The sequence below is a fragment of the Globicephala melas genome, chromosome 3 (assembly GCF_963455315.2).
Source record: "Globicephala melas chromosome 3, mGloMel1.2, whole genome shotgun sequence".
Classification (NCBI taxonomy): domain Eukaryota; kingdom Metazoa; phylum Chordata; class Mammalia; order Artiodactyla; family Delphinidae; genus Globicephala; species Globicephala melas.
Genome location: NC_083316.1, coordinates 29,205,120 through 29,231,922, shown reverse-complemented (window position 1 = coordinate 29,231,922; position 26,803 = coordinate 29,205,120). Strand labels below are relative to the sequence as shown.

The following is a 26,803-nucleotide window of genomic DNA, read 5'->3' as shown; positions in this document are numbered from 1 at the left end:
GATGCAGTTAGACTCCTGGGTAGCAAATCTTGATTCTATTCCTTGCTGAGTGGGGAGCATGGATAAGCTAATGTAAGCTACAGTTTCATCATCTGTAACGTAGAGAATGATCCTAATCGCACCCACCTCCCAGGATTATTGTGAGGATGCAGTGCGGAAAGATGTGTAGAGCATGCAGCACAGCATTGTACATAGTGATTCCTGATAATGGTGTCTCTTATTCTAATTCTCCTCTCCTTCTTTCTTCCATTGCTCCCTTTTGCCCTCCCCACCCTTCCATCTTTTCCTCCACCCTTTCTTTCACTCTTTTCTGCTTTTTTTCCTTTCTGAAATAAATGAATCATTGCATTGCCTGGAGCAGAATGCCCCTGCCTCCTGTCTCTTGCCACTGAAGCAGGGAGGTGTGGTCGAAACACTGTTTCAGAATCCTGTGGACCATGTCGAGGGGCTGCTTTCATTTTGTCTTCTTTGTGCTGTGAGCGAGAGTGGGACTCGGTTATCTCTGTTCATCATGATGGTTCTGGCCATCGATTTCTTGCAATTCACTGGTTTTGGTAGAAGCTGGACATGGTGACATAGGCTTCTTCTTGACTTGATCTCAAGGAAGTGAGGATGGACTGCCCCTGGGCAGCAGGGTTCAATGTCAGGGTTCCGGGTTGGAATGGAAACAGAGGGGGCAGGGTGCTGTTTGTAGTTCCAGGGCCAAGCAGCAGGTCTCGGTACAGGAGAGGCCCATTCTTGCCACCTTCCTTGCAATCTGGGGACCTGGAGAAGGGGAGTCCAGGGGCATCACACACACTGCTGTTCCCAGCCAGGCACCTGAATGACGACTCTCCTCTGAAAGTTTTTGGGCTGATGCCTACATGCTCGGAGGGCCAGTTGGGGCCCTGCATACCCGCTCCAAGCCTCTGCTTCTCAGACTCCTCTAGCTGTGGAGGAAGAGGATCTTGCAGAAAGCCTTCTGCTTCGTCTCTAGCTTGAATGCCATCCACCTTATGAATCTGGCAGTCCAGGAAACTTTCAGGATTGAAACTCACATTCAAATTCTGCACCAAAAAAAAAAAAAAAAAAAAAAAAAAAAGAGAGAGAGAGAGGCATTAAGACTGCACCAGAGAGACACATCAGCAAATGTTCTGTTCAGGAAAAGAGCTCAAGAACTTTCCAACAGGGGTTTACCAGGGTATGTCAGAGAATTACCCACATGTTCTAGTTGACTCTCTGCCTCTGGAGGTGCTGTGATACTTCAGGGTCTGAAGTATCCCTGGGGAAGTCTGGGAAATTCTGAGACTTGTATTTCATTTTAGTTTCCCACCTCCAGGAACCTGCAGCTGGCATCTTATGAGGGACCCTAGTTATGTGATACACGAAAGACCGACACTTGAGGTTCAGCCATTCCTCATCCTGCAACATCATTCTCGGCTGCTGGGATGCCTCTGACATAGTGATGGAAGCACCAGACACACTCACTTTTTTTGGTTTCTTGCACAGTTGTTCCAGAGTCTTCTTATGATCAGGGAGACTGGGCCATATGATAGGCTTGATTCTGAAATAAAAGGACATTGAAGATGTAATGAATGGTGGAGGGAGCAGGCACAGTAGACCTTCCCACTGACTCTGAGCCAGGAGTCAGAAGAGCAGATTTCTAGCCTTGGCTCTGCCACAACTAGGTGGATGATCTTGGACAAGTGACTTGCTTTCTCTGGGCCTCAGAGTCCCACCAGTCCATGGAGGGTTTGGACCAGAGACCATTGTCACTGATCTACTCTGTGAACGAGACAACAGTGATACACCCCTGGCCAAGAGCCCTGGAGAAAAGGAACAATAAGTCTTGGCAGTGATGTAGCTATGAAACTAAAATCTGATCTGTTCATCTACTCCCCAAAATAGGCTTTGTCATCTTTCTTTTCTCTTCATTGGCAGCAACTCCTCTGCTCTGATTTTGGTGGAAGTGAGACATACTTTCAAAGTTACACAGGGAAATTGCTTTAGGGTGGTACTTTAGAAACTGGAGTATCTTGGGGGGCAGCGGGTATGTGACCCTGTGTTGAGGGCATCTTCCTAAAAACATTAATAACTCTACTGAAGTGTGTCTAAATGATGAAACAAGCATGGCCCTATCATGGGGTAGAATGCAAAAGTCTATGAATTTGTGTGCTGAAAGCTAAGACTTCAGAAATATTCTGCATTTCCCATGGGTCCCTCCAGCTGCCCAGGCATTCTGGGGGGATGGCTCTTACCCACTGAGGACACTTGGGAGGAAAGGTTTGCAGGGAGGATTTGCCCTATGTTCAGTTTATATATTTTTACCTCTTGTGAAATTAACTATGGAAATTCATCAGTGCCTGAGGATGAAGAGGGATATAGGGCCCTGCAATTCCTGAAATGCCTTATTCCCCTTTGCAGTTTTCTCATCAATAAACAGGACTAGAGCTCTGACTGTCTGGAATCCCACATAAACACTCTCTTGATTAGTTAAAGAAATTCACCTTTTTTCCCACAACACACAGGCCAGAACGACCATCAGAGCCACAGAGAAGAAACTCAGAATGATGATAATTAGTAAAACAGGATCCATCTCCCCTGGAAGGCAAGGATAGATCTTGGTTAGCAATCATGAAGCGTGCCGTGGGGGAGACTTTCAGGATGCTTTGAGTTTATTTAGTAACTTGGGCCCATTTATTATTTCGTGAAAGTTGCTTTTCAGTAAACAGGATGATGTACTAGCTTTTATGGGGGAATTTGGGCTTCAGTAAGTGACAGTGTTGCTGAAACAGCCTCTGTTCACCGGTGCTGAATAGAAACGTGGAGACAGAGTTTTGGGTGAAATAGAAAAGAGTAGCTTTTATTGCTTTGCCAAGCAAATGGGGCCACAGCGGGCTAATGCCCTCAAGACTACGTGACCCACCCTGGAGGGGGTAGTGAGGAGTCTTATAGTGTTCAAGGGGCAGGGCGTAGTCAGCTTGTGGACATTCTTCTGATTGGTTGGTGGGGAGGAAATGGGGAGTCAGCATCATCAACCTTCTGGTTCAAAACAGTCTAGGGTCTACGTTCTTGTGGTCAGCAGTTTTCATCTGGTAGGGGTGTGCTTCCTGTTAAAAACAACTTGGGAATGTGTGTCAGGCCTTTATCTGTATCTTTCAGGGAACCATGAGCTCGGTGGCAGGTGTGGCGGATTTATAATCTATACATTGTTACCAGTTCCCCCGCCCAATAGCTATTCTTTGTTTCTACACCTTCACATTTCTCAATCATTAACTCTTGAGTCAGCCTTTCACTTCAAAAGACAGAGACACAGGAGCTTGTACACGGTTTCAGCACCGACTTAGGTGACCAGGTCCAGAACATCTGTCACTTGGAATTTAAAAGTGACCTAACATTGAAGACAACAGTACCCCTGCCTAACTTCCACCACCAAGAGAGAGAAGCTGAGCAGGGGAATGATGAGAGATGCTCTACCCTGCAGCCTCAGCAATTCCTAGGGTAAGGACGGGAGGCTGGTGCAGAAGAGCTGTTCCGTGCATCACCCAAAGGGAAGGTATATGTGGGGTGCTCTGGGTCCCCAGTGGTCTGCCTGAGCTATGCCCTTTGGTTCTTCTGGCTGTTCTCAGTTCCTAGACCCCCAGGATATCTTCATTATTCTAGAAAAGGAGACATGGGAAAGCCACACCAGCCTACCCATCTGCCACCCTCTATGGTATTCCCTAGAGGGACTTGGCGGGACCGGACATTGGGATCCCAGTCTGAATTGGTAAACTAGAGGTAGTGGGTGGGAATTTTGTTCAGAACTAGTGGCTCCCAGGAGTGCCCAGGACAGTAAAGTCCAGACAGCCTACATCAGCTGATCAGTGACTAAGAGCCCTACTCCCACCCCTTCTTCGTTCTTCACAAAAGGGGCAAAGATGGCAGGTCATTTTTCAAAGAAAGTGTAAGAATGCCCTCTGGGGAGTTCTAACTTGTGAGTTTGTTTCATCTCTCTGGCTCTCACTGTCTCTCACAGACTTTGACATGCAAAGCACTATGTGGGGGGGGGAACAGACTCCAGTCACTTCTCACCTGGGCCATTGGTCTCTGGAGTTCTGAAGTGGAAACTTGGACTCCATTCACTCCAGAAGCCTTCAAAATAGTTGGTGTTAGGGATGGACCGAACTTTAATCTCATACATTGCATTGGGTTGTAGCTTTCTCTGCAGGAGCATCAACTTTGTACTGGATAAATTCATGTGCTGAAGAGCAAAAAAAGGCCACTACATTTTTAAGGTGGAAAAAGAGGCGGTGCTCACATCTCCCAAATCATTTCAAGTTGAGTGTCTTTAGTCATGTGGGCATTCTCTGGAGGTTCTCTCATATTTGTTAGAAAAAGGAGCTCTGACGTGGAGGGTTTGGAAGCAGAATTGGGGCAGTGTGTGTGAACTCACAAACAATGCTGCAAGTGGTCAAGGAGGGCAGTGATAAAATGGGTCTTTTTCTTTATTCAGGTGGATTGGGCTCTCCCAGTCAGGGAGGGTATAAATCACTCCCAGGCTCCCGCCTTCCTTTCCACAGTCTAATCTCTTCTTTTTCTTTCCCTCCCATTTCACATCCCATGGAGAGATGAAAGGGAATGGTAAGGTTAGTGAGCAAGAATCATTTTCCTCTGGAAAGATATAATTCTACATCATGAATAGCAATATAGAGACACAGTCTCTCCAATAATGTGTGTCATCCTTAGGAGGAAAAAGTACTCTATCAATTTGATGGGTAAAAAGTAATACCTATGGTTATGTACATTTAGATTTATTTGATTATTAGTTTTTTATACTTATTGAAATTACATATTTTCTATTTTGTGAGACATTTCCAACTTTCTTGTTAATTTTTCTATTGTCATATTTATCCTTTTCTTAATGATTCATAAGACCTTTTTATATTTTAAGAATATTAACCATCTGTCAGTTGTATGTGTGGTAATTTAAGCCTAATTTCTTTTTTTTTTTTTTGCGGTACGTGGGCCTCTCACTGTTGTGGCCTCTCCCGTTGCGGAGCACAGGCTCCGGACGCACAGGCTCAGCGGCATGGCTCATGGGCCCAGCCACTCCGCGGCATGTGGGATCTTCCCGGACCGGGGCACGAACCCGTGTCCCCTGCATCGGCAGGCGGACTCTCAATCACTGCGACACCAGGGAAGCCCTATTAAGATATTTTTATATACATCTTCATAAATTTTATAACGTATAAATGTAGTTGACCTACATACCATCCAATCATTTTCATTTTTTTCCTGACGGTAGGCTACCTCATGCATTAATTCTTTCACATACTTCTTTTGTAAGTGCGATGTATTAAATGTCACCTCAAAGTCATTTGCTCCCTTGCGATAGATGACTCTTATGTCAAAAGGAGCCTCAGGTTTAACTGAAAAGGAAAAAGAAATGAAGTCATTCTATGGGGTAGTCAAGGAAATAATTATAATTTTTAAAGTTCATCTACTCTGAAAATCACATTCCTTTTCTGGGTCAGTAAAAACCATTTCTTCTTCTTCCCGGTTCAAAGCCTGACTACATTTCCCAGCCTCCCTTGCAGTTGGGTGTGTTCTTGTGAAGGATGTGGGTGGAAGTGATGTGCACCGCCTCTCATCCTGGCCCAGAAACCCCACATGTGTGACCCCATGCTTGGTCCCCTTCTGCCACTTGGAGCCATACGTTGAAGAGAGTGGAGCCCCAGGATGGAGGAGCCCTGAATGTTGCTTGAAGGAGCACCACCCACAGGTTAGAAACACCCATTTTGGCTCTTACATGAGCAAGAAATAAACTTATGGTGGTGGAGATATATGTTTTAGGGCATATTGGTTACAGTAACTAGTGCTAATTTTACGCAGAAAACATATTCTCTTCTCCTTTTGAGTACTAGAGGACTTGTTACTAACTAGCCCTGAAGCAGGAGAATTTGAATTTTGAGTCTTCATTATTCTGCTAAAACCGGGAACCTTATACCTCATCTCAGTTACATGGAAACTGGGGATCTGCATCCTGGCCCTGGCTCGTAACTTCTGGTGTAACTGCAGGTTGCCTGCTCCTTCAGTCTTGTTTGCTTTAGCTCTAAACTCTTCTCTGGCTTCTTTCTCCTGTCTACCTGCCTAGGATCAGAGGCACCATATATGAAATACTGTGGGAGGGAGAGAGGTATTATTTCAGGCAGAACAAACCCGGAGAAAGGTAATGAAATCCTATGAGCACATGTGTGTCAGGACACCTCCCACCCTTGACTTGGGGTTTCCCTGTCTTGGCCTCTTTGTTGTTCTTTCACTAAAGCCTGGGAACTTAGTTGTCTAGGGATGGGGCAGCCACTTGTTTGCATGGCTGATCTCAGACAGAGATTGGGAGATGCATAGGTTAAAATCTAACCTAAACCTATTGTTAATGAGGGAGTGTTCATCACAACTTCGCGCAGTAGACTGAGCTGGATTCCAGGCTATATGATCTGGGCTTTAAGACTGACTTGCTGACCCAGTAAAATGAGCTCACGTGGTGAAGTTTGGCCCCCTTGTCATAATCACTTGCTCGTAGTGGTGGCTGCCTAAATGTCTCCTGCCTTGATTCCCCCAGAGGTACTGAAAAAGAGGAAGTGCTTCTTTCTTTACCCTTGGATGTCTTCTGCAAGGGGAAGTTTACCTTTTTTTACCCTTAGATGCACTATAAATAGGGAAGATACCCCAAAGGGAAGCAGGAGGAAAGGTAGTGGGTGTAGAGAAACAGAGAAGACTGTCAGTCCTTTGACACCAGCCAAGCCAGTTTCTACCTGCCATTCAAGGAAATGATTAAGATTCACATTCTCAACAAAACCTTTGACACTGAATCCCTTGCCGCATCCCCTTCTCCCAAGGCCTCTCAATAATGGAAGAATTCAGGGAAGAACAGACGAATGTTGATTACATACTTACTAAGTGCCAAGCTCTTAACTTATGCCATCTTGCATCAACACTCACTCATTGCCAGTGTACTGATGAGGAAACTGAGTCTGAGGGGTTAATTAGCTAAGTTCAGCCCCCATAGGATGAGTTAATAAGATGTAAATCCAATTCTGTCTGATCCTGAGTCTCACTCTCCTTCATTTATTTATTTTTTAAAAAATTTATTTATTTATACAGTAGGTCCTTGTTGGTTATCTATTTTAAATATAGCAGTGTGTACATGTCAATTCCAAACTCCCAATCTATCCCTCTCCCCTCCCCTTCCCCCCGGTAACCATAAGTTCATCCTCTAAGTTTATCCTGTGAGTCTGTTTCTGGTTTGTAAATAAGTTCATTTGTATGGAGAACAGTATGGAGGTTCCTTAAAAAACTAAAAACAGAGCTACCATATGATCCAGCAATCCCACTCCTGGGCATATATCTGGAGAAAAACATGCTTCAAAAGGATACATGCACCCCAATGTTCATTGTAGCACTGCTTACAATAGCCAAAACGTGGAAGTAACCTAACTGTCAGTTGACAGAGGAGTGGATAAAGAAGATGTGCTATATATATATACAATGGAATATTACTCAGCTATTAAAAAGAGTGAAATAATGCCATTTGCAGCAACATGGATGGACTTGGAGATGATCATACTAAGTGAAGTAAGCCAGACAGAGAAAGACAAATATCATATGATATCACTTATATGCAGAATCTAAAAAGTGATACAAATGAATTCTCTCTCCTTCACTGAGCTTTTATTTCTGTGCTCAGCTCTCTCCTACTGGCTTGTGCAGGCTCTCCCCACACAGTTCTGCTTCTAAACCCAATGGTACATTTGAGCAACTTAGAAAAAGGTGCTCATTCCTCAAGCAACATCTTAAAAAGTTAATTTATTCTTGGCACAACTTGAACTATTACATGAATTTACCCTGACAAGAAAAGGGGGGAGACAGAAGCTGCCCCTCCAGGCTTACTGGGGACCCACACCTAAAGAAGGAGTTGTGAGTGAGGGGATTGGTGGCTGCAGGGGACCTTTGGCTCTGGGGTTTAATCAGCAGCGTCTAATGTCAATTTAGTTAAATGACAGTTCTATTAATGAACTGTAGCATCAGGAACCAGAAGACGATGCTACTGGGAGACATGTCTCCACCACCGCTCATGCTGCTTGCCCAGGCGTGCTTTCCAGAGCCCCGAGGTGCTCACAGCACCCCTTTGTAGACCTATGCTACCAGCAGAGTGCACACCCTGTCTCTCCTCTGGTCCCTCAGAGGAGGCGGCCGGTCAGGTTTTCCATCTGCTGGGTGGTACAGAATGTGGACTTCGAAGAGCACTGGGCATATGAGATCTGGAGAGTCTGATGGGGCAGACTGCCACCAAGAGCCTGTGGGCGTGCCCTGAGTGTTCACATGCTCACGCACTAAGATGCATGTGGGCCCTCTGTGCTGGGGTGGGTTTTTGTAAGAAGGGGCTCTCCCCTGGGGCTTCAGGACTCTGTCACAGGACTGAGTCTCTGCCCTCTCTGCCTGCTCTCCGAGAGTAAATACATATTTGCAATGTAAATGATGGACTTCTAGATATAGTGCCCTGTGCACAAACTGAACACCCATCCATAGCAGCCTAGTCTCCAAATGACCAAAACTCAGCTTGCTTGTGTCCCAATACTCAGAGATAGCCTGTCGTGCCACCGCCCCTAAGCACTCACACTGGTTGTGACTAATGTCTCTTTTCTACTCTCCCTCTGCTTTTTCTACAAGATGACTGTTCAAACATGGAACTTCTGCTTTTGCCCTTTACTCTATTAGTGGTACAAAACTGAGACTAGATTCCAAGTTTCTCTTTGTCACCTCTAATGAGTATTGCTCTCTTACCTTTAATTTTCTTTTAGGAAGGTGAAGGGAGGCGGTTGAGAAGAGGGAGAGACAGAGCCATAGTATTTAAAACCAGAAAGAGAATGCACCTCTTCAATCACTTTGAACAGTTTTCTCCCTACATATATGGTTTCACTTGTAAACCTCCATAGGTAGAATGAATACAAGAAGTTAGAATTCCATTGCACTGACATACCATAACTGGCTTAGACGTTCCCCTCTACCAGGGTATCTCCGAGGTTTTGAAAAAGAACCTTTCTTACCTCAGTGTGATAAATCTGTAAGTAATGGGAAAACTTTTTGTGTCCATATTCCCAGTCTCTCTGATCATTTTATTTGCTTGGTAACCGAATGGTGACTTGGTAATTAATACTGACTTACAACCTGATAATCGAAGGGATTTACTGAAATCCATGATTCATATTATTATGTATATTATATAGAACCAAGGGAAACATATAGATAAATTTAGCAATTCAAATTGTACTTTTTTGGGAATATAATAATTATCACTTTTCTGACCAAGTGTAATATGTATATTCTACATACATATTATACTTAATATGTATATTCTAGGCCAAATCAGATATGACTGCATCACTCCTCAATAGTAAGTCTCCTAGGAAGGTGTGATGGTAATTTCATGTGTCAACTTGGTTAAGCTATGGTCCCCAGTTGTTTGGCTAAACACTAATCTAAAGGTATTATTTTTTTAAGACATGACTAACATTTAAATCAGGAGACTTTGAGTAAAATAATTACTCTCTAAAATGTGGTAGGCCTCATTCAATCAGATGAAGGCCTTCAAAGCAGACAATGAGATTCCCTGAAGAAGAAGCAATTTTGTCTTAAGAATGCAACATAAAAATGCTGCTTGAGTTTCCAGACTGCCTGGTCTGCCCTCTGGAATTTGGACTCAAAACCACTATATCCACTCTTACCTGAATTTCTAGCCTTCTGGCTTGCCCTACAGATTTCAGACTTGCCAGCCCCTAAAATCATGACAGTCAATTCCTTAAAATGAATCTCTTTTTCTCTATCTATCTCTCATCTATGTATCTATGTATATCCATCTATCCTATTGGCTCTGTTTCCTCTGGATAACTCTAATACAGAAGGCATATTTACTTTTAAAAATAACTTGATAATTTTGCTAAATACACTCACAGATAGATGTGTGGGGAGAAGATTACAAGGAATTCAGGAAAAGGTAAGGTGAGGAAGGAAAAGACGTGTGTGGGTGAAGTACAGGAGGCCCAGCTCCAGTTAGACACTTCACACAGATGAACTCTTCCTGCAATCTGTAAGTGTCAATCACCCTTTTTCATAGCTCAGTTTGAAGACCCTCAGAGTTCTCTCACAGTAAGAATAAATAGCATAAGCTTCAAACTTTCATTTCTCTTAAGAAATTATATGCATTAGAGAATTTGATATTTTCTATTGTAAATAGTTTTCATTATTTGTCTACTTTAACATACAGAAAGTTCAGACACAGATGTCTGTCTTCCGATATCTGAAAAATGGCGACATACCCCCATATACAACTTCTTACCTATTTTGACTATGTTCATTTTTTTGCAAGTCATGCTTTTTCTTCCAAGCTTCACACATATTTTACTGTCTCCAATCAGTAAGAATTTCTTTGTCTTGATGAGATACATCCCTTGCAGTTTATTAAAACTCAGGCAATCTACCTCCAAAAGGGCCCCACTGTAGAAACAAAAAAGGAATTTGTCTTAATTCAAGTAGGAGTTTCTGTATAGAAGGAATAGCATCACATCCACTTTTCATTTGTGTGGCTTTAAATTTGTCCATAGGGTAGATGCATATTTGAGAGAGAGAGAATTAAAGTAAAATAGCTTTTTGCTGCCATTATAATCAGCATTGATTTACTCAGGCATTAGATGCAATTGAACCTGAAATAGTTAAAGCATGTTCATGAAAATAATGGAAAATTCTTATCTTGTAATAACTGATTGTTAGAAGATAAGTACTTTCTTTAGGTGGGAAGGTAATTTCTTTTCTTGATATCCTGCAGGAATAAATTGAAAAAATAAAGCCTGTAAAGAAATAGTGACCAAAAAAGGGTTAAAGGAAATAATAAAATAGTCTAAAGGATTATATACATAAAACCATATACACTTAATGGGTAATTTGGGAATTTTCGTAGGTAATTTTGGCTGAGTTCCACTTTTAACTCATTAACAGACTTTAAAATCAACCCTTCTCCCCATGTTCCTTAGATTAAATGTTCTAGGAATTGAATTCTGTCACTTCTCTGACCTCCTATTCCCAATTAAAATCAGGCTTTCAGGAAACTGAAGAAAAAAGAATGTTGCCTACTATGCGACCACATCAAAAGCTCCAAATTGTACTCTTTAAAAAAAATTCCTATTTTAAAAAGAAAGTATGTTTTAGTTCCAGTAGTGGCAGAGTAGCTTATATCACACTAACCATCAACATATGACTACCAAAAACTTTGAGCAAGATATTTTTGAAAATACTATTTAAAAGCATTGGAGAAGAACCAAAAGCAGGCAGACACTAGGGGAATTTAATTCTTTAGAAAAGGGTGGATTAGATCCTTGTTTCTAGGTTGTATTTTTTTTTCGGTACGCGGGCTTCTCACTGTTGTGGCCTCTCCCGTTGCGGAGTACAGGATCAGAATGCGCAGGCTCAGCGGCCATGGCTCATGGGCCCAGACACTCTGCGGCATGTGGGATCCTCCCGGACCCGGGCACGAACCCGTGTCCCCTGCATCGGCAGGCGGACTCTCAACCACTGCGCCACCAGGGAAGCCCTTGTTTTGTTTTATCTGAAGGCACTTCTCAGGTCACATTATGATGGGCATTTAGAATCTAACAGAAGGCCACAGTTTTACTGTCTTGAGAAGTTAGAGGACAGAGTTTCGGTTGACCTGAGTGGCTGGGTATTTTTAAGGGAGAAAAACCTAGAAATGAGGAAACTTTATACATAGAAGACACAAAGTCTGCATATAAACTCTGCTTAAATTATTATATGTCCCCTTAATTGTGCAGATGTGGAGGAAAATCCAAGGAAACCATGGCAATAGCTAGATGGCTCTAGAAGGAACTAAGAAGATATTTTTCGTGCTGCCTCAAAAGAAGAATTTGGAGCTTAATCCAGCCAAGTTAACTGAGTAACAGAGTTAAAATTAACACTTGCCAGAGGAAGTTATCAGAATCCAATCAATCAATCAATCAACAAAGCACCCTATTATCCATAGTGTCCTTCCTACATTCAAAAGCTGCTACAAAAGAGCAGAAATAGAAAAATGTGACAAACAGTGAAGATAAAAAGCAGTCAATGGAAACTGAAGCCAAGAGGACCTGGATGTTGGAACTAGCAGAAAAGAACTTTTCAACAGCTTTTGTAAATATGTTAAACAAAATATTGTCATAATTATTGAATGAATGCAGAATCTTAGTGGAGATGTGGAAACTACAAAAGAGAACAAAATGAAAATACTATAACTGACAAGTACAAATTTAAAGTTTTAAAAAATGTACTGAATGTATGGGATGGATGTAATAGCAGATAGAAGGCAGAAGAAAAGGTTGGTGAAGCTGAAGATAGATCAATAGAAATTATTTAATCTAAAACAACAGAAAGTATTATTGACCTGTGGGACAATATCAAGGGGATAAATAAATATGCAATTAGAGTTCCAGAACAGAAAGAAAGAATTTGGCTAAAAAATATTTAAAGAAATAATGTTCTCAAATTTCCCAAATGTAGCAAAAAATATCAACTTTTAGGTTTAAAAAACTCAGCCAATCCAAGCAGGATAAATACAAAGGAAACCACACCTAGGTACATCATAGTCAAATGGCTGAAAAGCAAAGGCAAATAAGAAATCTTGAAAGCATCCAGAGAAAAGTATCACTTCTCATCAGAAATTATGTGAATGAGAAGACACTGGAATAATATATTTAAAACTCTGGAAGGGGAAAAATATGTCCACTTTGAATCCTTACACTACAAAATATTCTTCAATAATGAAGGCAAAATAAGGATATTTCCAGCTATATAAAAATTGAGATAATTTGTTTTAGGAAGTACTTTAGACCAAAGGGAGATAATAATAGGTGGAATTTCAGATCTACAGGAAGCAATTAGGTTTACCAGAATAAATAAAGAAGCCAATACATATTTTCTTCTCTTAAATTCTTTAAACATAAAGATTGTTTAAAGCAAATACTGTAGCGTTATTGTGGCATTTACAGTATATGTAGGGACTTCCCTGGTGGCGCAGTGGTTAAGCATCTGCCTGCCAATGCAGGGGACAAAGATTGGGCTCTAGTTTGGGAAGATCCCACATGCTGTGGAGCAACTAAGCTCGTGAGCCACAACTACTGAGCCTGTGCTCTAGAGCCCACGAGCCACAACTACTGAGCCCACGTGGCACAACTACTGAAGCCCACGCGCCTAGAGCCCATGCTCCGCAACAAAAGAGGCCACTGCAACGAGAAGCCTGCACACTGCAATGAAGAGTAGACCCCGCTCTCCACAACTAGAGGAAGTCCATGCACAGCAACGAAGACCCCATGCAGCCAAAAAAACCCCCCCAAAACCCAATATATGTAGATATAAAATATATGACAGTAGTACAAAGGGTAGAATGTGATAAGTACAACTATATTGTTGCAAGTTTCTTATATTTTACATGAAATAGTACATTAACTCTAAGCAAACTCTAAGAAATGGTTGAATATTGCAACAGTTAGAGTAATCTAAAAAGAGATAGTGCCCAAAAGTGAAAATAAGGAAGAAATTGAATGTTTCAATAGTTCCCTTTCTTTCAAAGAAGTTCAATTTATTATTAATAAGCTTTCCTACAAAGAAAACTTTATGCCCAGATAAAGCTAGTGAATTCTATCATATATATACAAAATAGTGCCACTCCTACACAAATTCTTTCAGAAAATAGAGGAGAAATGAATGCCTCCCAACTTATTTTATGAAGTTAGCTCAAATCTGGTACAGAAAACTGGCAAAAATATTACAGAAAAGAAATTTACAAATTAGTGTTCCTCAAGAAAATGTCAATACATTGATATTAACACATAATGATAAAGTGGGATGCATGCAGGAAATCAAGGTAGGTTCAACAATCAAAGATCAATCAATACAATCACCACATGAACAGAATAAAGGGCATAAATAATCTGATCAACTCAAGTGATTAGAAAAAGCATATGACAAAATTCAACATCCATTTATGATAAAACTCTTAGCAGACACATCCTCAACCTGATAAAAGGCATTTACAAAAAGTCTATAGTTAATAACATACCTAATGGTGAACTAGTGAACAGTTTTCTCCTAAGGTAAGGACAAGGCAGGAATATCTATTTTTCACAGCTTTTATTCAACAGTGCACTGGAGGTTCTAGCCGGTGCATAAGGCAAGAGAAACAAATAAAAATCACCAGTTTGAAAAGAAAGAAAATAAGACTTTCTTTACTTGCAGACATGTTTGTTCACATGGAAAACTATAAAGGCTCTCCAACACAATCACAGGAACGAATATAGTGAATTCACTAAGGTCGGTATACAAAAGTCAATTATATTTCTATAGACTGGAAAATAAATTTAAAAAGTAATAGCTCCACTTATGATAGCAATAAAAACATAAAATGCTTAGAAATAAAATTAATAAAAGATGTTTAAGGCCTTTGCAATGGAAATTACAAAACATTCCTGAGAGGTATTAAAGGAGATCTAAATAAATAGAGAGCTGCATTCATGGATTAGCAAACTCAGTGCTGAAAAATGGAAATTTCCCCCAAATTGGTGTATGTAATTTTAATCAAAATCTCAGCAGGATTTAAAATAAGTCGACAAGCTGATTCCAAAATTTATGTGGAGGGCTTCCCTGGTGGCGCAGTGGTTGAGAGACCTCCTGCCGATGCAGGGGACATGGGTTCATGCCCCGGTCCGGGAAGATCCCACATGCCGTGGAGCGGCTGGGCCCGTGAGCCATGGCCGCTGAGCCTGCGCGTCTGGAGCCTGTGCTCCGCAACGGGAGAGGCCACAACAGTGAGAGGCCCGTGTACCGCAAAAAAAAAAAAAAAAAAAAAAAAAAAATTTATGTGGAAACCCAAAGAACTCAGAATAGTCAAAACAACTTTGAAAAAAGTAGAACAAATAAGGAGGACACAGAGCACTTGATTTCAAACTTACTATAAAGTTATGATAATCAAGACAGTTTGGCATTGGCACAATGACAGAAATATTAATCAATGGAAAACAGAGTGTTCAGAAATAGACTCATACACATAAGGTTACTTGATTTAAAACATGCACTCAATCAATTCAATGGAAATAAATCTTTTCAGCAAATTGTCCTGAAACAACTGAGCAAATGTGTGGAAAATATGAACCTCAATCTCACAAAAATTAATTGGGTATGGAGTGTAGCTCTAAATTTAAAGATTAAAACTGTAAACTGTTTAGAAGAAAACATAAGAAAATATCCTCCTAGATTTGAGTGTAGACAGACAGTCATCACACAAAAAACACTAAACATAAAAGAGAAAAATGAAATACATTGGACTTCATCAAAACGAAAACCTCCTGCTTATTAAAATATGTCATTAATAAAATGAAATGGCAAGCTACAGACTAGCAGAAAATAGTTGTAGTACATATATCTAACATCAGAATTGTATCCAGAACATATAAAGAATTCACATCCATCAATAATAAAAGGACAAATAATTCAATGAAAAAAGACAAAAGACTTTAACAGATACTTGGCAAAAGAAGACATACAAATGGCCAACTGTACCTGAAAAGCTGGCCAACGTTATTTGTTATTTGAGAAATGTAAATAAAATCATGACATACACTTTCAAAGCCAAATATTGGAAGTGATGTGTAGCTCTCATACATTGCTGGTAGTGGAATGGTATAACTACTTCGGAAAACTTGTTGGGTAGTTTCTTATAAAGTTAAATACACACCTACCCTGTGATACAGTAATTCACTCTGGGGTTTTTACTTCAGAGAAATGAAAATATGTACCAACAAACTGATTTGTATAAGAATGTTAATAGTAACTAAAAAGAATAGCCTCAAACTTGAAAAAACTCAAACATCCATCAAGAAAAGATTAAAAATTTGTGGTATATTTGAACAATGGAATTAATATGCAGCAACTGAAAAGATGAGCTATGAGATAAACATCAACATAGATAAATCTCTAAAACATTTTGCTGTGTGAAAGAAGTCAGACAGAAAAGAGTGAGCAGTGTGTTATTTCATTTATGAGAATTATCAGAAACCGGCAAAACCAAAGGCTGATAGATTTCAGAACTGTGATTGCTCACAGGAGATGAGGAGAGACTGGAAGGGGACCTGAGGCATCCTTCTAGGGTGAAAGAAAAGTTCTGTATCTCAACTGAGGTGATGGCAACATGTCAAATATGTTTCTCAAAACTCATTTAATGGACTTCCCTGGTGGCGCAGTTGTTGAGAATCCACCTGCCAATGCAGGGGACATGGGTTTGATCCCTGGTCTGGGAAGATCCCACATGCTGCGGAGCAACTAAGGCCGTGTGCCACAACTACTGAGCCTGCACTCTAGAGCCCGCGAGCCACAACTACTGAAGCCCTCGTGCCTAAAGCCTGTGCTTCGCAACGAGAAGCCACCACAATGAGAAGCCCGTGCACCGCAACGAAGAGTAGCTCCCGCTCGCCGCAACTAGAGAAAGCCCATGCACAGCAATGAAGACCCAACGCAGTCAAAAAAAAAAAAAAAGAAAATTTATATAAAAAAAAAGTTGACTAAAGAGTTGAAGTATTTACAAAAAAAAAAAAAAAGCTCACTTACTATCTGTACATTTTACCATAGGTAAACTTTACCCCCAAATGAATGGTAATCCAGAAAGAAAGTGAAATTAAATTAATAAACCACATAAACAATAAGGAAGTAAAGCAGAATATGTATTCTTACTGTAAAAATAAACAGTGCAGAGTAAAAGTAAAATTACTCATTTCTTTCCTTCAACCCTCTATTTAATTCACGTCTCCTGTGATAACCATGATTACCAGTTTGTTTTTCCTACATGGTCTTTAAATCCAGCCAGATAGCCCAAAAAAGAGGCATAGTTGGGTCAAATTGCAAGTGAGGATTGTGGAAGAAAAAAGTTTGCTTTCCATGAAGAGAATTCTTCTCATTAATCAGATTTTTAAAAAAATTATAGGGAGTATAGTCTAAAAAGGTCACTTACTTCCAACAACCAAGAATGTGTGTTGGTCTTCTATGGTGAGTTGGATGTGTGTGCACTCTTCTGTGCATGTGCCCATGTGAGCCCTTTCCAGGATCATTCCTGAAGTCTGAGCAGAAGGAACATGTCTGTGTGGCTTGAGGCGAGGTGGGCATGGAGTTAAAATCTGAGGAGAATGCCTCAGCTTTACGTGAAGAACCTCTCACCTTTGGGCTGCTGTGGTCTTTGTGGTTAAGCTCTTGTAGTCATGAAAACGTAAGACTGATGAATAAATTTTAAGTTTAATAATTGGCTAAAAATATTTATTGTTTGTGGGACATTCCTTAAAAATTTCCCCCCCAATATAGTTCTTTGTTAACTGTTATTTAGGGTATGCAGCTCTGGCTTTGAGTGTGTGTGTGTGTGTGTGTGTGTGTGTGTGTGTGTTGGAGTTTCTAGAGTATGCCCCTTGTTGGGCTACATGGGTTTTCCCATTTGGAGAAGAGTAAAAATAAAAAGCAAAATTTTAAGGTAAGCTAGATGGATACCAAGGAACAAACTTGAGAAGAGTGTCAGATGGAAAGTTCTGAAGATGGCAACACTGTCATGGTTTGATGAGTAAGGTTGGAAGAGGAGAACTGGGTCAGGATCCCATTTCTGAACTTTAGGTAAATGTGCTATGGAGGAATTAGAAGGAAATGGCTTTTGGTTCAATCATTGAGTTTAGGATATATTTGTAAGTAAAGCATGTGTGGAATATTCCATTGCAGATCCTTAACATGTAGCAAGGTCCTGGTACTCTTGGACATTTAAGAAGAATCTAAAATCGTATTCTTAGTTCATTCCTGCTCTTCAGGGAGTGCAAGTAATGAGCAAGAAAAATAAAGGATCACCATATTGCTGTCTTGTGAGCCTAGGCATTCTTTTATGGGGTCTGAGCTCTAGGAGCTGCCCTATGTGGAGGGGAAGCTGCGCCGGAAGACTAAGAGACAACTGTGGTCTAGAACAGACAGCCTTGCTTTGTGCCACTAACCCTGGCTTTAGGAGATTGGAGGAAACTGTGTCCCCCCATGAGTGGCTCAACTCAATTCAATCCAATTCATTTCAATTCACTTAAATTAAAACAGCTTACTTGGTTGCTAAGTGTGTATTGCTAGGACTGGGAATGTTCTGGGATTTCACTGGCCAACACAATAGCCATCACCCCACATGTGGATGTTGAACACTTGAAATATGGCTCATCCAAATTGAGATGTGCTCTAGATATGAAATACCAGACTCTGAAGATGTAGAATGCAAAAGAGTGTAAAATAGCTCATGAATATTTTTTTCACACAGATTATAGGTTGAAATGATAATATTTTGGCAATATTACATTAAATAAAATATTAAAATTAATCTTCACCTATTTCTTTTTTTTAAATGAGGCTACTAGGAAAGTTTAAATTACGTATATTGCTCACACATTTGTGGATTACATTGTATTTCTGTTAGATAGAGCTGTTCTAGGGTATTTTGGTGAAGAGATCACTACACATACCCAAGTAGTACTATAGGCTAGCAAATTTGGCCCTGTAGGAGCTTCCTAAGGGACATCAAACCTAAGCCACTCACACAAATTCCTTTGTTCTGAAAACAGGGCGAGATTGCTTGGGACCACTGCACCTGATTCTTCACCCCAATGCCACCTTCCTAAGCCTCCTGCAATCGCCGGGAGTTTAGAGTGATAAATACATTTCTCTTGTTGGTGCAAACAGATATTTACATGGAAATACTAAAAACAGCCATAGATTTTATTCCTCATTTGGCCCTAAAAGACAGAATCTTCTCAAAAGTATTAAACACCTTTGAAAGTTGGTATGGATTACTCTAGAAATGACTAAATTAAAAACACTTGACAGATATTGCTAGTTAAGTCAGAAGCATGAAGTAGATTTGGCAGGATGCAGCCTGTGATGTTGGTGGTAATTGATGAAAACAAAAAAATGACATATTTGAAGTGGTATCTGTAGGCGGTACCTGGGAGTGACTGTGGTGCCCCAAGAATGTGGAACTAAAGGAAATATAATTACCTTCTGAGCTGAATATGAAAGTTATGCAGACACCTAAAAAGCAGGGTCCCACATTTACATGCCTGTGGTGTCCACGTGGGTAATAGAAATGAGAAAAGGGAGCCCAACTTCAGGACTGAGATTTGATTCCCCATCTATAGAAGCAATCAAAATTTTTTTCAGCTAATTTTTGCTGTCTAGGCCCAGCATTACTAAATCTGATTTTTAAAGAGATACCTAGATTTTTAAATGATGGCCACTAAATTTAGAAAAATTAACACTTTGCGATACGAATCAAATTAACTCTGGTCTTAAAATCAACAAACAAATTTCCTTTGTTTTGCTGTATTTGCGGAACCTTTGGATCACATTTTTAATGAAAATCTGATGACACTGAGAGAATTAAGTACCATTTACAGGCCATAAACCAGACACTAAACCTTCTACCCCAGTGCAAGGTGATTGCTAGGATCAGAGCTTAAATGACTCCCCGGGTCACAGAGCTAGTGCCGCTACCTGGATTCCAACCTCCCTGCCTGTTTCCAGAGCCTCTGCTTTGTCACTCCAGGTACCTGGGAGCTGGTTAGGGTTCTGGTGAATGAAGAATTTCTAGATCCCCCAGTGAGAGTGGATTTATACTGATGTACAACCTACTGGCCCTCTCTTTCTCTCCTCCCCCCAAACACCTGAGCTGGGGGTGAACATTTGGGTCACTATGATAGTTGCATCTGTCCATGTAAAGTTGTCAACTGGAGTGCTGGCAATCCAACTCTGTGATTTTGGCTAATCCAAGTCCATCCCTGAGAGATGGAACTGCACACTGCACACTGAACACTGAACACTAAGTAATGGGTTTCTGAGCCTGGGAGACTGGCGGCCAGATCAGGCAATGCTTGTTAGAAAACGTCCCTGGTGAGCCCTCTGGGAAACAGCGCCTGCTTTCTATCAACAATCCCGCCTGTGTAATGACTTCAGCAGAACTCACAGTTTTCAATCATTTACAATTTCTTTCTTTATAAATTTATGTTCACAGAAAAACAAGCTCGAATAAAGCTAGTTTCATTGTGGAAAAGAAGCCCAACCAAAGCAGCAAGTACAGCACTCTATTTAAGTGGCTTTAACTTGAGCTACGTCACTACTCTGAACCCAGGAGCTGCGCGAATCTCTCCCTCAAGGTGTGGATACCTTTGCGAAAATGGCTTTTCTCCAGAAGCACCTTAACCTACTAAGGGCTTCATACTTATACTTTCACACTGAAAACGTGTCTTAAAGCAATCGCTTTCCAACAGAAATATCTGAACCCAACTGAAAAACCCAAACGGAGGCTATGGACAGGTTAAAATATGACAGGAGAAATCAAGAGACTTGTTAAAGGAAGCGGGAAAGTTTGTTCAAGTGGCCAAGGAAGTGGTCAAATACCATTGTGAATGAAAGTGGACAGAAGGTCAGCCTCAGCCTCCCCAAGAAAAACCACTGCAGTTCACCACCCGGCTGGCTGGAGAGCCCAAAGCAGACCTCTGTGTTGGAGAGGGTTTTGCCCACAAAAATGAGTGCATCTTTTTTTTTTTTTTTTTTTTTTTTTTTTGCGGTACGCAGGCCTCTCACTGTCATGGCCTCTCCCGTTGCGGACACAGGCTCCGGACGCGCAGGCTCAGCGGCCATGGCTCACGGGCCCAGCCGCTCTGCGGCATGTGGGATCTTCCCAGACTGGGGCACGAACCCATGTCCCCTGCGTCGGCAGGCAGACCCTCAACCACTGCGCCACCAGGGAAGCCCTGAGTGCATCTTTTGAATGAGTTGTTCGGCTGCCTTAGTGGAGTCTAGTTGCTGCACAGATTCTGAACATTGTAGGTTCCTCTTCTCTTGATATATTTTATTCCTGGAAAGCATGTTATAGAAGTGAACTGACAGAGGCAGACTGAGAACACACTATGGAATTCACGTCCAAGGTCATATTTATCCAATGACCATAGCAGAAGACACTTCATGAACAGATGTAGGGAATTAATGTAAGACGTGGGATTCAGGGCTTGTCTAGACTATATATTGTGGAGGATTGGCTGAGTGTCTACAGAATTTACGAAGCCCTCTTTTAGTACTGGTGGATCTTGACTTACTTTCCTTACTAGGCAACTAACTAAAATTAGGTCATCTGATATGAATTTGGAAATAGCCACAAGTCAGAATTTCACGGTCAAGTATTTTTTTCAAGTCATTAGAGATAGTAACCCTTGGCAACAAGAGATGATTTGTGAAAGAGGGAGAAGATAAAGTTCTGAGTTCTTTACCAAACCTTCAAACCAGACACAGACTTTCTTTTTACCTTTTCTCAGAGGCTCCATGAAACCAAGAGCCACTTTATTTCTGTGGATTTTTGGAAAACTCGTATTGAGAGTACCATCTGAAGTCAAACTGTGTCAAGGGGATGGCAGCTGAGTCTAGATTCATAGAGTTTTGACTTAATGCCTCTTTTTCATTCCTTATTACATACCAGATATGTCTTCTAATTAAATTATTAAAGTATTAAATTATTTAAGCATCACATCTCCCTATGAGGTGGTATATCTTATTTAACAGGTGAAGAAACTAAGGCATAGAAAAGTTATACAACTTACTCTAGATTAAAAAGCTAGTAAGTGCTCGTGTTGGGATTAGAAACCAGGCACCTGCCCTCAAGTGCAGCTTCAAGACACTACATTGTCTCATGTTGGGCAAAGAGCTTTTGGGGGATGAGTGTCCCAGAAGAACCAGAATTTAAATTCTGCCATGAAGTCAGGAGGGAAGTGGGATCTCCTACATCCATACTATCATTTGGCTGTAGCAGCGGGACCTGAAAGATGAGCTCTTGGGAGTTGCTTTGCTTGAGTCTCTTGGTGAAGGACAAGGAGTTCCAGGAAGTTTTTGGAATTTATTCAATTATAATATTTGATAATTAACTCCCACACTCTCACCTTTGCAGCTGGTGCTGTACAGTATACAAAAGAGAGACAGATGATTTCTAAGCACCCACTGAAGGCACCATTCCTTACCATATTTCAAATTCCATATTGGTGCTGTTGACGTCTGGGTCGTCAAATGCACAGGTCAGCAAGTGCTGGGATCCATCCACTTCCAGCTGACTGTAGCACGAGAATGAGTAGTCATCCATTTCTGCATCGTCAAAGTCTCCTGGGAAAGAACAAACCTACAGCTGTTAATGAAGCCAATAAGTGCGTCCTTTTGAAATCTGGAGGGACTGATAAAATGGCAGCCTTCTGTGGTGGACATAAAGGAGTGATGGTTGTTTATCTAAAGAAGGAAAGCCCAAAGACATAGACAAGAAATAGGATTTCAAACAAACAAAATCACAAAACCAAAACAAAACCTAATGTGCACAGATTTTTTTCTAATAGAAAAGAAGTCATCACAATTAGTAAATAGCCTCCTAAGATTTCTAAATATCTCTGCCATTGGGTTAGTGCATTGGAGGTCTAGAATGAGACACTAAACACACGCTTTCTCTTATATAGATGGGAATTTCTTTTGTTTGTATACATTTCAAATGAGATACTTTATTATTTATGTGCTACCTAATCTAGTCTTGGGCTTTATTACTAATCTTCATTTATTCCCTCCCAAGAATTTTTTTTGAATGAAAGAAGGTGATAGCTAACTTGCATTCAGAAGTTCCCTTTTTTAAAATGGTAGCTTTCCCTTGCCTAAATAGGCATCCTAACTAAAAGTACCATTGATTATCTCCATAGTGTAAATATTTATATAAGGCAACTTGTCTTAAGCTACTAACTGAGGCAAACATGATTAGGAAAAATTACATGACATGAATCTTATAGATACTATTTCTGAGCTTATACAATCTTCTTTTAGAGATATTGCATTTTCTAGGTATTAGCAAAATTCTGGAAGTATGTGGGGAACCAGAATTTTTTTGCCACCACTTTTGGAAAGTATTGTCTGTCAGAGAGAGTATTCGATTTCTTAAGCTGGGTTGAGGCCCTTAAGATTATATAGATATTTTGTGTGTATATTTTACAATATTTAATAGAGAAAACTATGCCAGCAAATAGACTCCAAGTGGAATCTGAGAAAATCCAGAGTAACCAAAGCCATTCTCAGACTGAGTGTGAGCTATGATTGCTTCAAAATCCAATGATACTAGAAATTACTTTGGCCCATTGATACTAGAAAATAGATGCTCTAGGGCTTTAAATAGGATAGACAATATACTAAAAATCAAACCCCAGTTTAGTGTCCTGTAGGCCATGGGATTACAAGCAGCATCCACTTTAATCAATAACCCATTAGTTCGATGGGAAAGTTACTAAATCTGGTTGTGAGTGGATCAACCAGTTGAGAGAAGGGTCAGTTCAGTCAAAGTGACAAATCTCAAAAAGCCACATCTAGATAAGAGCTGTGTGCACTGCTCTTTCTGACTATACCTAGAACCCATCCGGCTCACAATTCTGCCACCAGCAAAGACTCCTTATGTAATTTCAGAAGAGTATGGCCCTCTTATTAATGACAATTTTAAATAGTGAGGGGCAGCCCACCGTTTAGGGCTCCCATTTCAAAACATATTCGTTCCTAATCTCATAGAGTGAGATCTAGTCCCTTAATTGCTGGCACATTTCTTGATGGAATGGTTCTGTGTGGCTTTAGCCTGCCCTTATATGGCAGTACTCATGCTCTCTTAATGTTTTCTCTTCTTTAGAACTTCCACCAATCTTGTACAACAGAACCTACATTACTATTTGGATTCAGACATTTGTGGATCATCTTTGACTCAAAAATTCTGCAACATGCAACGTAAGCCAGAGAGAGCAGAGTCTAGCAGATGCCGGGTATTAACAGAACAAAGCACTCCCACTATCCTTAACCATCCAATCTGGCAAAGTGAGCTTGCTGTATATTCTTATACATTTTATAAAGCGGTGGCCATTTACAATAGCCAAGACATGGAAGCAACCTAGATGTCCATTGACAGATGAATGGATAAAGAAGCGGTGGTATACATATACAGTGGAATATTACTCCACCATAAAAAAGAAGGAAATAATGCCATTTGCAGCAGCATGGATGGATCTAGAGGTTAAGTAAGTCAGACAGAGAAAGACAAATATCATACGATATTGCTTACATGTGGAATCTAAAAAATGATACAAATGAACGTATTTACAAAACAGAAATAAATTCACAGACATAGAAAACAAACTTATGGTTACCAAAGGGGATAGTGGGAGGCGGGGGGAGATAAATTAGGAGTTTGGGATTAACATATACACACTACTATATATAAAGTAGGTAAATAACAAGGACCTACTGTATAGCACAGGGCACTATACTCAATATCTGATAGTAATCTACAGTGGAAAAGAACCTGAAAAAGAATATATATATATATATATATATATATATATGTGTATGTATAACTGAATCACTTTGCTGTACACTTGAAACTAACACAACATTGTAAGTTAACTATACTTCAATAAATGAGAAAAAAAGCAGTGGTCGTACAATTAAAATGGCCATGTTTTGAGAAACAGCTCATTGGCTCTTTAGCAGGTGTTACTGAGCCAAGTTGCTTTGTATACAAGAAAAATTCTCCTCAATAACCTGCAAAATCGCATGGCATTCTACAAAGAGAATGTTATACCTGCTCTAAGCTTAGCTAAGCATCATATACACAGTGGTTAAGACCTCTGGCACCAGAGCTGAACAGATGTGGGTTAAAATCCTGGCTATTCTACTGTGTAGCTGTGGTCTTCCATCAGGTTACTCGACCTTTCTAAGCTTCAGAATTCTGATATTTAAATTCATGTTATCATGAGGAATCACTGAATAAATGTATACAAAGACTTCTTAGAACACAGTAAGCACTCAGTCAGGGTTAGCTACTTTATCACATTTTTTTGAGAAATAAGTAATGAAAGGGTAAAATAAGAATTCTAATTCTGAGAATATACATGAAACATTTGGGCCTCCTTTGAAAAAGAGTTCTCTGTCAAAGATGTTATTATGACTATGGCTTTGAAATTACATAGAGCTTTTAACAGCGAGTTAACCTATTAATTTTTAAAAGCTCATTATAAAAATTAGGTTTTTCGAACTATGTATTATAGACAAGGCAGTGTGGTTTAAAAGCTTCCTACTGAAAGGGCTTAGTTGAGTAAAAGTCTAAATGGTTTGGATTTTTAAAAAGTATCCCTTTCTTCTCTTGATCACTCTTGTGGTTATCAGAGAACTAACTTATCTTTTAACAAACCACAGTTGATTATTCTGAATTCCTGACACTCCAAACCGGGAAGCATTTTGATGTAGTCATGTGGATGGGTGGTTACAAATCTCCTAAAAAACCCCTGAAATTTAAAGAGTTGAAGTGAAAACTCAGCTTTCAATTAAACAAATCTCCTAAAAAACCCCTGAAATCTCCTAAAATCTCCTAAAAAACCCCTGAAATTTAAAGAGTTGAAGTGAAAACTCAGCTTTCAATTAAAATTGTTAATTTCTTTTCAAAATAATATGACCAGCAGAGAGAAATAGAAGGGATATACTATACTCCAAAGAGTAAGATTTATGCGTTACGTGCCAAGCATCTATCTACAGACACAAGACAACATTTACCATGAAATAATCATCATCTCCCACAAAGTCATTTTTTTATGGTCACACTGTGAAAAACGTCAACCCTCTGAAAAGTCCCTTAAAGAGAATATTCTAGGGATTTCCATCCTTAGAAATTACATAACTTAAGATATCCAAGCTGATTCATTAGACTGATGTGTTTGATATCTTCGTTAAGCAAACACTTTGTAAGTCTTAAAGTGAAAGCATTTAATTTTCAGGAGCAATCTGGTGGTCCAAGTTTCCAGGTGGCTCCTCTGGACTACTTCACCTTTGTGTACGGTTCAGTTGTAATTACAATGGATTTACAAAGTAGGCAGATCTGCCTCTAGATACTAAGTATTTTAAGGATCCCAAAGATAATTATTATATGATGGTAAAATTGCTGACATGGAGATAGTTAAATATATTTCAATGAGAATTCGCTCAGATCTTAACCCTATTCAGTTATTCACTAAGAATACCACACGATTCTACCAAAACTAAAGTATTTTGAAGAAATTTTCAAATGTTTGTTAAATGTGTACTATGTTCTAGATGCTAGAGTAGGTGCTGAGGATATAGCAAAGGTAAGTGCAGACAAAGCTGTTGTTCTTGGATATTATTTTATCTTGAAAGTGAAGCTTTCAGAACCTTCTAAAAAGCTAAACAGAACAAAATGAGCTTCATTTCTTGACAAGAAAAAATTACCTTGAAGATTCTCCAGCAAGCATAACCAGTGTGTCTCTGTGGGTGTTCTTTTTGTAATAGCAGAGGCATTGACCGACATGTAAGATCCACACTGAGAGAGTCAAGTGCATCCCTTGACAATTCTAAGCCTTTACAAACCACTCACAGTGTTGTCCCCAGGCCCCCTGTCCTGCTGCTTAGAATGCACAAAACGCCTGACTACATGGCAAGCCCTCAAACTCCCTCTAACCCAGTGCCCCACTTTGGTCTGTTAGGGATCTGAGCAACCTGAAACAGATGCTAGAGATCATCTGAAATCCTAAAGAAAAGTTAGAAATGACTCACCATTCTCTGCATAGCCACTTTCTCCAGAAACGGCTTGAAGTAAATAGAAAACCATACCCAAAGCAATACCTAGAGGTGTCAT

At 40.2% G+C, this 26,803-nt stretch overlaps 1 protein-coding gene across 2 annotated transcripts; it reads right to left on the bottom strand.

Annotated features, from left to right (window-relative positions):
• Window positions 1-542: 542 nt before the first annotated feature.
• Window positions 543-26,803, bottom strand: IL7R (interleukin 7 receptor). 2 transcript variants are annotated; one of them, XM_030843629.2, is made up of 8 exons: window positions 26,722-26,803; window positions 22,116-22,254; window positions 10,355-10,512; window positions 5,233-5,390; window positions 4,054-4,222; window positions 2,487-2,580; window positions 1,468-1,543; window positions 543-1,046 (listed from the first exon to the last, which is right to left on the bottom strand). In XM_030843629.2, the coding sequence occupies exons 1-8, from the start codon at window positions 26,801-26,803 to the stop codon at window positions 543-545; spliced, it is 1,380 nt and encodes a 459-aa protein (XP_030699489.1). The 2 variants fall into 2 exon arrangements, with proteins under 2 accessions (XP_030699489.1, XP_060151391.1); XM_060295408.1 differs by lacking the exons at window positions 543-1,046; window positions 2,487-2,580 and having other exon boundaries at window positions 1,464-1,536; window positions 4,047-4,222.